Source organism: Vanacampus margaritifer, chromosome 13 (genome assembly GCF_051991255.1).
Source record: "Vanacampus margaritifer isolate UIUO_Vmar chromosome 13, RoL_Vmar_1.0, whole genome shotgun sequence".
Lineage (NCBI taxonomy): Eukaryota > Metazoa > Chordata > Actinopteri > Syngnathiformes > Syngnathidae > Vanacampus > Vanacampus margaritifer.
This window is the reverse complement of record NC_135444.1, coordinates 6,311,101-6,329,108: the sequence shown is the minus strand read 5'-3', so window position 1 is coordinate 6,329,108 and position 18,008 is coordinate 6,311,101. Positions and strand designations below refer to the sequence as shown.

Genomic DNA, 18,008 nt, shown 5'->3' with positions numbered 1-18,008 from the left:
CTTCCCCCATGTAAATCAACATTTTCTGCCATAACTCAGATATAAGCGTCGTGAAGGACTCTTCCTAGATCAGTCTTTATTAAGTTTTGTTTTCGTAATTGTTAATTCCAAACCTAAAGTTTCCACTGTAATTGTTTTCTGTTTTTTCCAAAAGTGCAATAATAGTAAGAGAGCTTAATATCTGTTTCTCTCAATCTTCCACAGTACCTGAGGCCAGTGACTGTGCTACAAAGTCCACGTTGACAGACAAAAAAGAAAGCCAGAGGAAGGAAAAAATGGAACTCCAGAACACTACAACATAAAAAATAAGTCTTCAAATCAGGTATTTGACTTTGAAAACTGAGGATTCCATTACAAAAAAGGAAGAAAAAAAAACATAAAAACCCTCCAAATTCTGTTATGGATGAAAAGCTTCCTGCGTCTCTCAGATTTAACATATTTCCACCTTTCCTTTTTACTTTGATCCCAAAACGCACACCAAAGGAAGAAAAGGAAAGCAATAAACAATTTCAAAAGGAGCAGAATTCTGATGGTTCCCCCTGATAAACAGCTCACTGTTGGAACAACACACCTTCTTTTATGGAATCTAGAATACAACAACTGTTTCAAACAGTATCTTTTTTCATATTCACGCCACAGTTTCATTGTTACAGCTTTTTAAAACTTTTTGTCAAGCCCAAACCCCCCCCTCCCTCCTTGCAATGCAGGTAAGTTTTTCTTTTCTGCTGATAAAGGAATCAGAGTCTGTTGTGAGTCAGTATGACTGCAACGTTCCTTTAGCACATCAGCAGTCAGGGAGCACTGAGAACGAGAAAGATAGAAGCATGGGCAGGGACATCGGGAGGAAAGTGGAGGAGGAGGAGGAAGTCAAGTGAGGGGGTAAAGAGGTGAGGGGAAAGCTGGGCAGAGAAAAGGACAGGGAGGGGTCTGTGTAGTTGCTTCCATTTAAAACTTGACAGTGACAACAAGGTTTCAAGTTCTCTCCAATCGCTTCCTTCACTTGTGCCTCTGGAGGGCTTTCCTCTTTCTCCTTTTGAAGAAACAACAGCACCTGGGGGACAACCAAGAGACATTTGGTTCAAAACATACATTTTTGTGCATTCAATAGCTGGCTAATTTAACTAAAGTGGGGTACACACATATCAATAATTGGGAAATTGACACAAACCAGAACAATAACCAATCAGGAAAAAGAGGAGCAAATGATTTTGAGTGTTTTTATATGACCCCCCCCCCCCCCACACACACACACACACACGACATTCAGCAAAAAAAAAAGACAATGAGAGGAGAATTTCCAACTGCAATGTCTATCTAATTGTACCAGACCAATCAACAGTTAACCTAACATCTATTTTGCTTCATCTTTTACAACTCTTTCTTCTCTGCATTTTTGCTATTGTATTTTCTATGTGGCTCCATGCTGTCTCCCAGAGGTCAGTCTTGGTATTACAACAGATTTCTCTGTTGGGGAAGGAGACTCATTTTGGTTGAGAAATATTATTGTGTGTGTGTGTTATTTCACATCACGTTAAAAATTGGCATGCTTACGAGCTCAGTGCTTGCACAGGCTAACCAGGTTAGATAGAAATCTCACTTAAACATCATGTTGATAAAGTGAGTCAAATTCACACTTGTCCATTTCGGCATCTTAAAAATCGTATGTTGACAGAAGCAGTACAGATGTACATGTTTTTTCATATAATGTCTCATATTACTTGTAATTATTATCCTCCCACCTGTCTCCTGTAAATTCTACAAATCTAAACTTGGTAAGATTCTTACACTGTACATTGGTGCCTGTATTTGTGATTTGTTATAATTTGTGGGGAAAAAATGGCAGCTGGGCAATAAATCAAATTAATTTGATTTTTTAAATTGAATTGTTGAAATTGAGTGTTGTCTTCTGGATTACTAAAAGCTGTTGTTTTTATGTTCTGTTACATCCAAATGTTATTTTGAGTTGTCCTTTTATTTTTATTTTTACAGTTGGCAGAATGTTGGATGGGTGGTTTACAAGACATATTTAAAATAGCTACCAACTACTTAATTGTGGCATTTAAGTGCAAACTATGAATATTAGGTTCATGCTAAAACTGATTTACAATCAGTATACTGTACATTATTGTTGTCTGAACATTTTGCACATGAATTATTTTTGAATAAATTGTTGGGTTGATTACATTAAAATAGATTAACATCGCAATCGTCCTGAATGACTTTAAAATAATAATAATCAAGATTGTATTTTTTGGCAATACCGCCCAACCCTACTACAATCACGACATGACATTTTCATAATAATTTCCTCTCGTGTATTTCAAGTATGGGTAGTGTTGCTATTTTGGACCTGGCCCTTTAATAGTAAAATGAACTGCACTGGTATGCTAACATCAGTGTCCATGGCTCAGTATCAGAATATCTGTAGAATCAAGACTTTCATTATAAGCACTAGCAAACATGTATTTGGTCAGCTCTGACAGCCTGTATGAAACAATTTCACAATACAGCCGATTTAAACCACCCCCAAAAAAATTTGGGGGGAAAAAAAGAGGGCTCAACCTCCAATAGCGCCTTCCATGAAAGTTTAATTTTTTTTTCATAATATTGAATCCACAGTGGGTCCGTCCACTTTATATAATACAACATTTATATGACAGCAGACAAAAGATTTTTGTAAAAGACAACCACTTGCGGTCTCTTACTTGGTTTCGTCGGCCACTTCAACCTCGGTGGGAGCAGTGATGGGAGCATTGGAGTGTCCAGCTGTGGGATCATCAGTGTTCAGCTCACCATTTGTTGAGCTCATCACCTGCATGAGCAAACAGAGACCAGAGAGCTCAAAAAGCAGTCACACACACCCAGAGCCCGCTGGCTGCAGGGTGACAATTCAAAGGCCCATATTCATATCTATTTGGCAGCCATCTTTGAGCAGATCAATTTGTGCAGTAACTTGGGAGTGCTCCAACTAAAGCAACTTCATAGAAGCGTAAAAGCTGCAGTACTACTGGCCGAACACTGGGTGGCATAATTGAGTTGCAGCATTAACAATTGAGGCGTTCTGATTTCAGTAGCTCTACCAAATACGAAGCAAATATGGGAAATGGCAATGGAATTTGAAATTGCGGTGATTTATTATTATACATGTATAGAAAGCTCCTGCATTTAGCTAACCAAATCATCATGTCATGATAGTTGCTGCTAGATGTCATCTCTGCGCGGCCCCTCACGTTAACAGGCAATTAGCAGATGAAGCAATTGCTGCAGTGAGAGCAAACAGAACGGACGCACAGGGATTCAGACAGCTGAACGTACGCACAGAGCACAGGCGGCGTGACGTGTGTGAAGGGATGACAGCACGCACATAACCATACAGCTTCATGCACTAGCCATCCAAGCAGCAGCAGTAGCAGCAGTACCTGGACAGAGCCCCCCAGCCGCTCAGCTGTAAGGTGCGACCCCAAAGTCTCCTTATTGGTCACGGGAGTGGGCTGAGACTCACTTCCTTTTGGCTCAGGCGACTTGATGCATTAGCAAAAAAGGTTGAAGACGCAGGTGGTGGTGAAAGGGGGGCAAGGAGGTGAGGGGATCAATGTGGTGGGAGTGGAGGGGGTGAGGGTAGAGTTGTGAGGGAGAGAAGGGAACAAGGAACAGGTGGGGTAGGTGAGTGAAAACAACAGAAAGAAAAACAAAAAGAAACAAAACAATTACAGAAGACATCTCCCAAGCAGAAGCAGGCTTGTTAAGACAAACTATGTTAAATAGAGGAGAAGAGGGAAGCAAAATTTATATGAAGCACAGATCAACACACTTACAACGTCATGCAGGAGTAAAAGAAAAACAGCCTTGATCAAACTTACTAGCAGTGAATATTCAATAGACACAGCTATGCACCATCAGGATGTTCTGTCAATTTGTACAGTTGACAATTTTGATGCTGTATTGTTACAGGATGTTTACAGTCATGGGCAGTGTGCAGGCTAGTGCGTGAGAGGTCACAATGTTTCCTCGAGAGCAATAAAAGAGAATGCGATTGGCAGTAAGAAGCCAACCGTAAAATCTTCAACACTGTGTGTCCTTCATGGAAACAATGACTTGGACTCACTATGTAGAATTGCATATCTGTGTCTATCAGAATTATCTTTTTGTGTAACAATCATTCTAAATGAATAATATTTCACTAACAAGGCAAGTGGTAAAATGGGGGAAAACAATCCAAACTTGGTCACACACTACGCATGTACTGTTCAGTACTGGTATGAACAATGCAGTCTGCGTTTTCAACTCAGGCATGCAATGATCGAAGCTTAGAGCGGCATGGCATAAGAAATAAATTCAACACCGAAACAGTGATTTGGTTGACAGCTAGTGCAGCAAAATTCAACTCATGACTGTGCAACTAAATGCATACCGTCTTGGCGGAGACTTGGAACAAATGACTCACTCTTTACCATCACTGCATTAATGTGTGGTGAACAAGTGAAAATGAGCGGCAGCCATTTTCTCAAGGAAGTTGCTTACAGTTGGATACAGCAAGAACAATCAGGCAGAGGAACTTGAATGACTGGGTTGGTTGGTCAGTCAGTCGACTGGTGGATTGGCAAGCGTGTGTGTTGGTTATGCAACACTGCTAATGACCTCACCTGGTTTTTGGTCTGCTGTTGTGCTTTGTCCCTGCTGCTGGGCTGCAGGGGAGCGTCACTGGGGATGGGGCCTATTGGTGTGGGCTGAAACAAACACAAAATGGAGAATATCTGAAATAGTTGAAAATGGAGCACAGAATAACAAAGGTAGGAAAATATACAGGTATATTATTATACAGGTTAGTTGGTACGGCTGGACGATTAATCAAAATTTTATCATGATTTCGATTTTGGCTTCTCTCTTATCTTTAAAACGTAATAATAAAAGAAAAAACATTAATGTGTTGAACAGTGAGGTGCTTTCATAAGGCTCCTATGTTGTGAAAGTACCTGAATGTACCATGTTGTTTGTATCAAGCTAATCAATGTGATTCTGCCGTCCCTAAACGTCCTTTAAGCTATTTAAAGACACTCCAGTTGGAGTTAACTGTAAAACTAAACACACAACAAGAACACTTACATACCCCCCATTTTAAATACAAAATATGATTCCTTTTTTTAAAACATTGCTAAAGCGCTAATTGTAAAGTGAATGGAGAATCCCATTCAAATGCTAACGGGAAGTTCGCATAGACTTCGGGAGTGTTAGTCCTTCAAATAACGAATATTCACAAACAAATGCTGTGGAAACGCATACCCACAGGTAATATAACACTACTCAAAGGCACAAATTCTTCCCAATTCGTGAAAAACGAGTTATTTTAATAAAATTCAACCGCAACTTTCTTCTGTTCTCATTGTAAGTGTGTACAGTACACCATGGATGCACCAGAGCCGTTGATAGAGTTTGGTCAACTCGGTTTCAGCAGAGTAAACAAGATGGCGTAGAGTACTACGTTGTGATTGGTCAACTGCTGGTCACATGGCATATGGAAGCCATCTTATTACCCTGCTGAGTTGGCCAAACTCTCTCTATCAACGGCTCTGGGATGCATGACACAATACTGCCCCTAAGAGGCCAAAATACACAGGGACACCCAGTAATTGTTTTCAATTTCTATCTTAGTATACAGTATTCTTATTTTACTTTTTAGTAATTTAATTACCCACTGTCATTTAAGTCAAATTTAAAGATGAGTTTTCAAGGAGTCATACATTTTCCTTCAAATTTCAAGGATACAAATATCCAAGGATTTTTTTTTTTGGCATACCAATCCACATGACACAGCACAAAATATAATCCCTGAGGTCCCAGGTTAGCCCACTAGTCACCAGACTTGTGAAAATAACATAAAATAAATATGATAAAGGGGGATAAGATAATGTAATGCTTAAGTTTGAAAATGAAGAATGAAAATACTAGAGGCTTGAATTTCATATATTTACAAGGTTAAGTTATACTTGACAAAAATAATAGTGTTCAAGAATAAAACGTTCAGCGTGAAGGGATGAATGGCTGTAAGATCATAGTTTTAAGTCGTTGAGTTTTAGCAGTTGAAAAAATATCAAGTTTTAAAATCAGTGAATAATTGTTTTAAATATTGTGACTTCAATCTCAATCGTGATCATCATTTTTCCCCACAATCATTCAGCCCTATTAGTTAGACTACAAAAAACAAATGCAGCCCAATACAATGCTTTATTTCTACACTAGTGGCCACTCACCAGGGATTTGCCAACCCAGTCATATTCATAGTCAAAGACATAGCCGTTTCTGTCAAACAGATCAGTGAAGAGCTTCCGCAAGTAGTCGTAGTCAGGCTTCTCAAAGAAGTCCAGCCTCCTCACATATCGCAGGTAGGTGGCCATCTCTTCTGTATCGAAAGGAGGAGTTAGCCTCAAAAGACAGACAGCGACATTAATATACTCCAAAAGGTTGATTGCACTGACCGGGGAAGCTTTCACAAAGCACTTCGATCGGGGTCGCTCGTTTGGTGTCCCCAATTTTTTGATACCGCTCCTTCAAAGTTTCCGCCTGGAAAAGGAAATAAAAAAGATGCGTAATTATCAAGCTCAAAATTGGTATGGTATGGTTATGGTCCATAACACAAGACAGTGTGAAAAAAAATGTTATTGTGTCTGTACACTGGATTCTTTTTCAAGTTTTCATTCAGTGTTCTTTTAGTCCTACAATAGACAGACGAAAGAAAACCTGGCAACTACGGTAATCAAAAATATAGTACTCCACAATGTTTGTTTAAAAGCCTCATGTATTGTTTTTACCAATATTGTCTAAAACATTGGATGCAACATTAAATTTTAGGAGAACAACCTAATTTTGCATTTCAAATGTAAACAAACATTCCCGTTTTTTTTTTGCAGAATAAATGTTTACAGGCAGACATCCTTGTGATAATGGCTGAAAAATTAAGTAGAGCATAGAGACCGAGCGCTAAAAATTACAAGTAATGGATGACCGCCCCCAAAGTTCTATTACATGGTATGTCACATGGTTGTAGGTTGTCGTGATCCACATTTACAAGACAAACTATGTATTTAAAGTAATGAGAGGGAAGAAAACAAAGCAAAAAATGAAAACCTGACTAGACGACCTATAAATATAGCAGGGGTATGTTCTTAATGAGAAATCAAAATGAATAGATCAGGTTTCTTCTGTAGAAATATTTTTTTCGTCTATCATCAGCCAATTAATTGCTACCAAGGCAAGGAGAGTGTGTAGATACTGCAATTCCAGAACTGGTCACTATACCCTGTCATTGTAATTTATGCTTGCTGCCATGTTACATATTGATGAAAACTTGGCTTGGCCCGAGCCGTGCAACCTCCCCCACAGTCATCCATCCCTCACATTCATCAACAACAGGCTTCCTCCCACATAACAAATGCTCAGATGTCTCACTCTACTCTTATTATTTGCAAGAGAGACCATTTGGATCATACCTTGTGAGAAATCCATCATTAGACAGCAATTTCGGAGTAGATTCTTGTTATTACCTGCTCTAACAGTAACCACCCTAAAACACAAGTCAATTTCCTCCAAAGTATTTTTTACAATTCAAGGCATAAAAACCACATACAAGTGAGACTTGACACTGAGACTTTGTTGTCCTTTCTTAGGTTTCAGGCTCCAAAAATAACACAAGGGGAGACCTTGAAATGTCTCCTGTGTGAGAGGATGGAGTTGTTTTCCCAATGTCATCTCAATAAAAGATGCGAGAGACTGCATTGGGGAGTGCAGGAAAAAGTAAAATCTCTGGTGCGTAGGAAACAATGCAGTACTATACCTTTAAGCCCTGCCAAGGGAGACTACCTCGAAGGAAGTACATGAACATGTGACCCAAGGCCTCCAAATCGTCCCGCCTACTTTGCTCTGAAAATGACAACAGGAAGAAAATGGCGTACCATTATGCAATAGGTTTTCATTAACTCACGACAGTGATGCCCATGGGCCAGTGATGAGCCATCCATCAGTTTAAGAGGGGGACTAATCAGTTAAATATATGCGTGGAGTGAGTACTTGGAAGGAAAACATGGAAACTTGGGTTAGCATACACTACAACAAGGATTTACTATTTACAGTAGCAAAAGGCGCAATAAGAGACAAAGATTCTACCTTTGGTCACAATGCAACGCGGGATTCTAGTTGAGGAAAAAAACAATCCGTAGTTAAAAGCATAAGTTTTGTCCAACCAGATCTCGTTCGCTGCCATCAACGTATGTTCAGAAATTCACTCTGATGCCCTAACACCACTTTGAAAGTGTGTGTGTTCAAAAAGGCAGAGTGCACCCCCCACCCCCTCCCATTAATTTCAAAACGCTGCCTATATTATATAGCAATCTGCAGCTTGTGCTTGAAACGTGCTTTATTTCCTTTCTTGCCTTGACGCACTAAGCTCTTTTTTTGAGCATGATGTATTTTTTGACTGGTACGACTCTCTTTACTGTCTGAAAAATACAGTAATTTCATTATCTAATTTAATTAAAAAGGGTTAAGCCGTAGTCCCAAACTAATTTGTGGATACTTTAAAGAACAGGTATTTAGGTCTAAAAGAGAACAAAGATGATATTCTCACTCACCTTTTCCCAAGTGTGTGTTGATGCTCATGTAGCGTGCCGTTCCAGTCAGACTCTTGTGCTCCCGGTATGGGATGTGTTTTTTGGTCTCGGGGTCTATGTACTCTTTGGCCAGACCAAAATCGATGATGTGAATGGTGTGCTGTCGTTTGCTTCCTGGTCGCCCAACTAAGAAGTTTTCCGGCTTCACATCTCTATATATCAGACTCTTTGTGTGGACATACTCCATCCGCGTTATCTAGATGAGATGTCAATAGATGAGAAAGTGGTTAAGAAACTTCAGTCCCTGTCTTTCCCTGTTTGTTTTCAATGCTGACACTGTGTAAGGACTTATTTTACTCAACTTTTTTTTTTCTTTCAGCTTCTGTAGTTAAAACGTTTACTTTACAATCTCATTATTGTTCTAACATTAATGCTTCCTTCATAGGAGTTAATTAAAGGTGTCATCATGCCACCAATATGGTATTTATATTGTTATTATAGTGCTTAAAATATGATATACACGGGTGGACAAAATTGATGATTTTTGTATGCAAACATTGTTCATGTGCCAGAAAGTTCAGCCTTACCAGCTGTATGGCTATCATCAGGACGGTCTTGAGGGAGAAAGTGCGGTCACAAAGGTCGAACAGGTCCTCTAGACTGGGCCCAAGCAACTCCAACACCATAGCGTTGTATTTCCCACAAGGACCAAAGTAGTACACCTGTGGAATTCCCTCTGTGGGAAGATGCACAAATAATGCATTTCATTTTAAAGAAGCTTGGAGGAAATTCTTCACCCTCATTAAAATGACAATTGAAAAATATATGTTTTTAGTTTGGACACCATTCAAATTCACAATCAATCTGTGACTTTTTCAAACTGTGTGTCATCTATAAAAAATAAAGGCACAAACATCCCTCTTTACATCATCAACTTTAACTTGATGAAGATGCAAAGAACCTATTTGTGCAGTTGCTGATAAGAAAAAGTATAAACTCAGCAATAATAAATAACACTAGTTAGCTAACTTCTACAGGTCTGTCAGGAAAAGGCGTGGCCGACTGTAGTAAAGGGAAAGTGTAAAACTTCAATGGAGGTCAAGCACATATCACTAGCTGAAGCTCTGATGCATTTGCTACTTGACACCACCACACCCCATTTTGTAATGACGTGTATAATGCTATTATGACAATACACTCAGAGGCCGCTTTAGAAAATAAGTCAAATGCTCGTATGCTCCTTTTCTGGGTAGTCAAGGCCTACAGTAATGTGGGTCATTGTAGCCTCTATGTAACAAACACGCACAAACCGTGAGATATTGCATAAATGATTAACCAGTTTGGATGTGTTGTATGAGATTGCCAAACCCCGTTTCCAACCAACACTGCAGTTCGGGTGACTTTTGTTTAGTGGAGCACTTAATATTTAGCGTAACACATTTTTGTCAAAAGTCGTGAGGGGGAAGAGAATAATATCTAGACACATTGCCTCCTGTGAAATGACCAGCAGATAATGTCAAATTTTGTGCAACAACTTGAGGGGATTTTTTTCTTTATTTTTAGTTTAACTTTTTTTTTTTTTTTTTTTTGCTGGTTACATTGTTCTGTGCTTTCTTGAAGTGGTTATTGCGATCCAACTAGACACCTCATGGCAGACAAGACAGATTGGGGTTTACCAGTCCAAGATGAACTGAACTGAGCCCTTTGTGGAAATCAATCTCAATGCAATGTGAGAGGGATATAAAACAGATGTAAAAACAGTCGGTATCAAAGCAGTCACTATCACATTGCTGATTTTTAGTAGAGAAAAAACGAATAGGTCTCGTTTGCTTGAATAAAAGAATGAAGCACAGTGAACATACACTAGGCAGGACAAGCAACAGTATACTCATCATCTTGAGTGGTACTTGAGCATTAACACAGAATTTTTTTTGTTTTCGAAAACTTGCCATAATTTCTGTTTGAAGAAATTACATAATAGTCAGTCCCATAAAATACATTGCATTAAGACACACCAGAAAAGTGATCCCCATTACTACTGCACTTTACAGGTAATGAAGCCCATGACATAAGAGGTCAGTGGAAGGCTGACTCATGAAAGCTTGGCCAAACCTAGAGGGCATTCAAAGCATAGTCATCACAAAGGAAAATCGGTAAATGAACATGCTGAATATGAGCAGTTAGATGGCTGTCTACCACATTCTACAGTAACATTATATCGCCTAGAGCAATGTCTTTTTAGCGTCATAAAAGTAATGGGGAAAAAGTATCTCCAGTCTCCACCTTATCAAGATTTCATGAAGAGTAAAACAAACTGCAGTACGATTCTCACATGTGATACTATTTAACAGGATACACTTTGTATTTTAATAGCAAAACAAGCGGCAAAAAAAAATTAAGAAACTAAAACAATCAATCATCCGCGATGCTCTGCCCCTATTGGCATAACTGGAGACAATTCAACCTATTGTATTTACTGCAGGCCTTATCAGGCTGCATCATGGCAGCTGAAGACAATGTTGCTGTACAGTGAAATGTCAGAGTTGTGGGTCAGCGATGAGAAGGACTGGGAAAAGAGGAGATGGCCAGAGAGCCGAGGAGTTGAAGGGAGTGAATGCATATTAAACATTTAGACTATGGAGGGAGGAAAAGGATGAAGATAAGTGACTTCCATTAGGCCAAATGCTCAGGAGATGTCCTCCCTGGATTGAAATAAGATCAATGGCCTGCCTTGTTCGGGCTGAGGCTAGACTGACAAAATGAAAGAAACACAGGAATGCTATTTGCAGCTTTTAAGCTGATATTGCTAATTTTAGAGTAGTTTGAAGGCCATATTTTTGCTTTATCCATGTATGCATGCTATCAACAATAACAATGAATCAAGGCAACATCCTTATAGACCAACTCCTTTTACACATACTCATTTCAGTTAGTACAGCGATAAACACAAATTTTCCTTGCAAAAATTAATGTAGTGCCAAGAAAAAAATAGACCTCTAAGACTTTGAACAAAGCAGGAACAATTGATTGGTAAGTTACTAAATCACCAGCTGCATCACTGGCTCTAAATGATTATAAAATGCTGAATTTTCTAGAGGCCCTTGAATTTGAATGTATTTATTTGAAAGGGACAATGCACATTAATCAACATTTTACAATTTAAATGTGCCCAAGTTAGCTAAGGCAAGCTAATATTATAGGAGGAGGTTAAAAGCGTGGCAGGAACAAAAGTATGACCAAAATCCGATAAGGCCAAAGCTGCAGGCATGTTTTAAATGTCAACAAGCTATCGCTCGCTAACTTGTAAGCCTTGTTGGCCACAAAAGAGGCATTTGCTCTGCCAAAGAGAAACAATTTGAAAACGAAAGAAAGGTTGAATTTCAGCACAACGTGTTGGAAATATCTTGACAGATTGAACATCCCCTAAATACAGAGTCATAGTTACTTAGTCCCTAGATAAAAGTAGGCTTGATTGAGAAAGTTTAATATCAAATAATTCAACAGTGCCACTCTACCAACTAAAAATGTTGTTCTCTCACAGTCACTACAATATGAATTATTTTCCAATGAACTATTGATTTACATTAATTACATCTGAAGTCAAATACTACGATTCATAATTCTGTTTTTCAAAAAGTTGCATATATGACAGTTAAGAATTTCAACTTAAAAATTAAGAGTAAACTTAAAGGTGTTATGAAGAATGTGATTTGATGCTAGAACTGATTATTTCTAAATAAATAATAGATAATAGAAAAGCAAAGAAATTATGGCCAGTTTAACTTCCCTTCCTAGCACAGAAAGAATCAATGTGATAGAATCAATATACTTAAGCTGTAAATTCAGCTAGACAATGAGACATATGACCATGATGATACTCATGTAGAACAACATTTTGTTGATTTTGCCAAGTGGGAGCTTATCTATTCTGAAATCACTGCTTGGTTTAGTCATGAGATTTCAGTTGAAAATCAAAGTGTCTCGCACCTTTTCAATCCAAAAACATTTTCCAACATGTTCAAACCCACTTTTGTTACAGTCCTCGTGTATTAGTCAAAGTAGAGGTTGGCATTGAAATGTATTCAGGAACACTACTGCAGCATAAAAACTGACATGACAGTTCTTGAACCCTATTGTGGCATATCGTCAATTTCTTTCACAAAAGATTACAACTCACAATCTTTATGCTAATGCTAACCATTAACAACGAGGAAAAAATCCTAACTGTCACTCTTGTGTGTGGGCATTATTAATCATCTAAGATTAACATAATCAGTGATGATATTAGCACAAGAGTACAGTACACCCAAGGAAAAGTGGGACACGCATTATCAGCAACGCATAATTGAGAGTTTCCCCTGTAATCTATGCTGGCGGCACAATCACAAACGCAGAGGATACCGACTGAGGAAGTTATCAGAGTAAACACACCATAATGGCCCACACAGCATGTAGAGGGCCATCTATAAATAGTCAAGGACTGCCCTTGCGCCCCAACCACTTTCAGGACTTTTGCTCCAGTACAAGGAAGAACCAAGGAAACTGCCACATGTCAATAAATAAGACGCAAAACGCACTTGTCAGGCTCACTGAATCATAAAGGATAACAGACAATCAAATAAATGACACACAGTGTATAATGTTCTCTTGAAAAAAACATTGTGGGGCAACATGGCCTCCCTTGTGTGTTGTTAGTTTTATTTCCCAACAGTAATCGAAAAAAAAAAATCTTACCTGAATTTCCCAACTGTTTGTAAAACCTATACTCCAAGTGAAGTTGTGGTGCCCTGGACTTAATAGGCTCCTGCAAAGAAAAAGAAAAAAAGAAAAGCTGTGAATCAAACATGGCACAGCATAACAAAAAAAAAAATTCACCTTGAATTAAAGCAAATTGCCACTATACAAGTCGTGTGATTTGGATGCATAACTGAACAAAAAATGTTTTACATGTTCTAATCGCAAAAAATAACTTTTGCGTTTAAAGTTGTCATTGTGAGAGGATCAAGAGCAGCTCCAGCTGGTGAACAGCAGGCTTTTGTGATGGCATGGCTTATGAACAACCTACTCACACATACAGTATTGCCTTTAGTTAGCTCCAGATTTACAACTTAAAAATGTAATCTGATTAACCCCTCCAGCAAAATGACATGGGCATTATAGACAAACATGAGCGACAGAAAAAATACACTCAAATTAACTCCTTTTCTAAGACTTCACTAGCTGCGCCACAGTTAATCCAGTACTGTGGTACCCAACATACAGTACGCACATGACAAAAAAATAGAGCTGCATTATAACTATTGGACCCATATGGGGGGGGGATTATGTCACATTCATCGGTCCGATAAAACAAAACCCAACCGATAATGACGCGGGCAACATCTTTGAGGGCTTTTTTTTGTGGCAAAATTCCATACTTTTATTTTAAAAATCTAATACAATTACTTTATGCTGCGCCTACGCTGTTGTACATACATGTCTTTACCAGAATTCTAAAATGTTGTCACTGCACATGTTCGTTCTCTGACAGACAAAGTGTAGGACATCAGTTTTACCATGGTATGCTCAGAGTGACGGCGCAATGGTTGGACAAGGACAACAAAATGCCAAAGACGATACTGCCTTTACAAATGCTGTCAGGTTCACACACAGCAATGAGGATTTGCAAGGCTTTCAAAACCATTTTACGGCAATTGGACATAAACAAGAGTGGATTCCGCCTTTTTATTCCGATTTAGATTTCATCCCGTTTGGTTATTCAGTTTCATTCTATTAAGAATACAAGGTTTGATGTCAATCTGGCTATTGACTGAATGTGTCCGTTGAGTGGTGTGAATGACAACGAATGATACTGCAAAATTGGTTGGCTAAACTTTGGCCACTCATGTTCAGTGACGGCATCAGACGAGGCTACGAGCAGGCATGCTAAGAATGTGCTTGTGCTCCCTGTAATTGCTTAAAGTTTGTTTAATGAAATAATTGAAAAAGCACCGACTGGACGTGCAATTGAGTTAAGTAAATACATTTAAACATGTGGAAAATTTCTCTGAGACAAGAAAAACAGTTTGAGAGTATAAAGCAGGTTTAAATTGAGAGTGTCTGGTGAGCTACTTTGCAACGTTTTGCAACACTGAACGAAGCCTGATGAAAAAACAACACTCGCAAGCCTGCGGCACTCAGTGATACAGGGGCATTAGGTGTCAGTCACAGACATATTTCAATACGTGTAAAACACACTGGGGGGAAAAAAACATCAACTAAATTAGTAGTTGATCTCAAAGACGTCAATCACACTTGCTCCCACATCTTAGCAACAAGAGAAATCCACAGGCTCGTTGTCCATGCATAAGAGTCCCAAAAGGGACAACAGAAACTGTAAGCAGAGCAGGAAGAGCAAGTAATGCAGAAGAGTGCGAGCCTGTGGGATGAAGACATGTGACCAGCCTGAGAGGCGAAGCAAGCAACTGCTCTGCTAGTGTGAACACCCCCCCCCCCACCCACCACCACCACCACCTATGAGCACAGACAACAAATATATAAATGATGGGTCAAACCAGATGGTACTACACTGTAGAACCATTTAAAACAGCTTACAATGGGAAACAGCGGCTTATGGCAGCTTTATGTAGCCTACTTAAGAGTCATCTCTATTTCCAGCAGATGGACTAAGCTATGGCTGTGTAAATGACCAGAGCCAAGCTGTGAACGTCTGATGTAACAACTTTGCATTTGACAAGGATTTTTCTCAGCGCTTGCAAATATCACATTTGTGATCTGCTCACAGGATGAAAGGAAATGAAATGAGGGCCATGCTCTGACATAGCAGAGCTACACATGATTTCAAGACAAATAGAACTGGGCTGCCTGTCATGTAACCTTGATCCTTCCCAAAAATATGTTTAAGTTTGTGACAATTCACCAAATCAATGTTTGCATATCAAAGGGCTTACAGCGAGAAATAAACTACAACTGAAATGAAGTGTTATAAAAAACAAAATAACAAAAATGGGACTTCCGTGGGGGTAGAAAAAAATCTGATATTTTATTTTAGGACTACATAGACTAGCCATAATGCATGATGGCATATATCTTAGCAAACAAATATACACACCAAGGTTTGTGAGCAGAATATGGTGAAATTAATGTGACTGGATGCTTAGAAAGTTACTGGCAATGCCACACCACCATTACCGCACAAATGTGTTGCTCACTAGTGATCGTTGAGTTATTACTTGATTCAGTCCAAACAGCTGCAATTATGTGGTAATGATGTCAGAAACAAAGCTTCTAGATTGCTCTGATGTCATTCCAATTTTTGACGAGGCCCAACTGGGCCATTTTTTTGCGCCGTGTCTAGGGACTGCTATGATAAACATTGATGTATTAATCAACCACTTATCCTTGACATTTAGCTAAATGAATTGTAATTTTTAGTTACTGATGCAATTTGCTGGAATCCCCTTTTGACAAACATACACTATGGTTTAGCTACCCTATGGTGTGTCACTTAAGAGAGCAGTATCCTTTCACCAACAATCCTGGTCTGTGTCCAGGGCAGCTGACCAAAAGGCCAGAAGGGTCCTTCCCTGTCTGACCCGCTGCTGCGCTAACCTCTCCATCTCAGCTGTTCCACACCACAGCAGGTTGGTTCAAAATACATGTGTGTGTTTTTGGCCATGTTAAAACATCCACTGAGGCACTAACATGTTCTGGCACTGTGCTTAACCTGATGGGTTTTGGATCACAGGCAGGCACATTCCTGTTTTCTAGCATGGTTGGATGGAAGGATAACATTCAGTTGATAAAAGCGATTTTAAAAAATAAATAAATAAATAAATTTAAAAAAAAAAACGCGCAGACCACTCCACTCTTGCTGCAACTGTCTTTGATTAGGAGCCAAGTCGGATCAAAAAAGTGCAGCAACAGTCCTGTACAGAAAATAGTAACGAACACCGGCTGCTGTTAAAGCAGTTAAAAAGCTTACTGATTTGTTGATAATATTCATGCCAACAAATATTGCTCTAGAAGGATAAAAGCTTGTACAACAGCTCAGGGATAATGTTTTTCATGACACGTTATACACCATTTAAAGGATCCCTCATACAGCAAACACTTGAAGTTGGTACAAATACACGATTATGTCATCAGAGATTATGGAGCGTTTTCAGGATTTTAACCACAGCCGTCTCGCATAGACTTGTATGGATAGAAAATCAACAATAATCTCTTCATATGATGTCTTCCAAGCAAAATCTGATATTTGCTCAATAGCAGCAGAGAAAGACCAGAACTGACCTTTGTAACTAGACGTTAAATTGAACCACAACATTTGCTTACTTACCCATGCAGTCTACTAAATAACTTCAATCACTTTTTGTCGTACATGGCAAAAACTGCTAAACATTGAAAAATGCTTGAGAGAACAAAAGTAACACAACAGTATACAAGTATATATACAGAAAATGAACAATGTTATTGCAAATTTATGATTGGATCGGCTTATTTAAATTCTGTGATCAACCATAAAAATCCTGATCGTGGAAAGCCTAGTATTAACACAAGTTATGTCAAATAAGATCCTTCTTAGCGTTTCTTCTACTGAGAGAGAAAGTTTGCTCATATAGTCAAACAGGTGATTAGACTGGAATTAGTCATTACTAACCAATACTTAGTGTTGGATTTTTGTTGTTGTGGTTAAAATGATTTGTGTCAGTATACAATGGTGCACTTTTGTCAATCAATAAAAGAAAAAGTTGGGGCTGGGCAATATGGCTGAAAAATGTATCACAATATTTCATATCACTCTTTCGATAACTGATTTATTTTTACATATAATTATTTTTTACATATTCAAAATCATAAAATATAGATTTAAAATAAAATATAATAAAACAAATATCATGAGAAAAAATACACTGTACAGTTGTGTACATTGTAATGTTTACATCCACGCTCCCTTAGTTGTGCCATAATGCCTTCTTCTTTTCCTTAAGGCTTTTCCCTTCAGAGGTCACCACAGCGAATCAGTTGCCTCCATCTAACCATGTCCTCTGCATCCTCTGCTCTGTCCTCTTTAACTACATCCATAAACCTACCTCCTCTTTGGTCTTCCTCTAGACCTCCTACCTGGCATTTGGAAACTCGGCAGCCTTCTGCCAATATACTCACTATCTCCCCTCTGGACACGTCCAAACCATCTCAGTCTGGCCACTCTGGCTTTATCTCTAAAGCCTCTACGTAGGGCTGGGCAATAGATCAAATTAATTCGATACATTGTCATTTTAAAAATCGAATTGTTGAAAATGTGCTAAATCGTGATATCAAATGTTCTCATGTTATGTTACATTCAAATGTTTTTGTAAGTTGTAATTTTGCACAAGTGGCAGAATGCTGGATGGGTGGTTTACA

The 18,008-nt window shown here is 38.8% G+C and overlaps 1 protein-coding gene across 4 annotated transcripts in view; it reads right to left on the bottom strand.

The window, feature by feature from the left end:
- Positions 1-56: 56 nt before the first annotated feature.
- csnk1g2b (casein kinase 1, gamma 2b) overlaps positions 57-18,008 on the bottom strand; it is a 34,715-nt gene continuing 16,763 nt past the window's right edge. Inside the window, exons 3-12 of one of the 4 annotated variants that reach the window (XM_077583731.1) lie at positions 13,335-13,404; positions 9,188-9,336; positions 8,622-8,856; positions 7,829-7,914; positions 6,474-6,558; positions 6,249-6,397; positions 4,644-4,727; positions 3,420-3,521; positions 2,706-2,812; positions 57-1,051 (exon numbers count right to left, since the gene is read on the bottom strand). In XM_077583731.1, coding sequence (XP_077439857.1) covers positions 997-1,051; positions 2,706-2,812; positions 3,420-3,521; positions 4,644-4,727; positions 6,249-6,397; positions 6,474-6,558; positions 7,829-7,914; positions 8,622-8,856; positions 9,188-9,336; positions 13,335-13,404 — 1,122 coding nt within the window. In that variant the 3' untranslated portion in view covers positions 57-996. The remainder of the gene's footprint in view (positions 1,052-2,705; positions 2,813-3,419; positions 3,522-4,643; positions 4,728-6,248; positions 6,398-6,473; positions 6,559-7,828; positions 7,915-8,621; positions 8,857-9,187; positions 9,337-13,334; positions 13,405-18,008) is intronic. The other 3 variants (XM_077583732.1, XM_077583734.1, XM_077583735.1) reach the window with 3 other exon arrangements.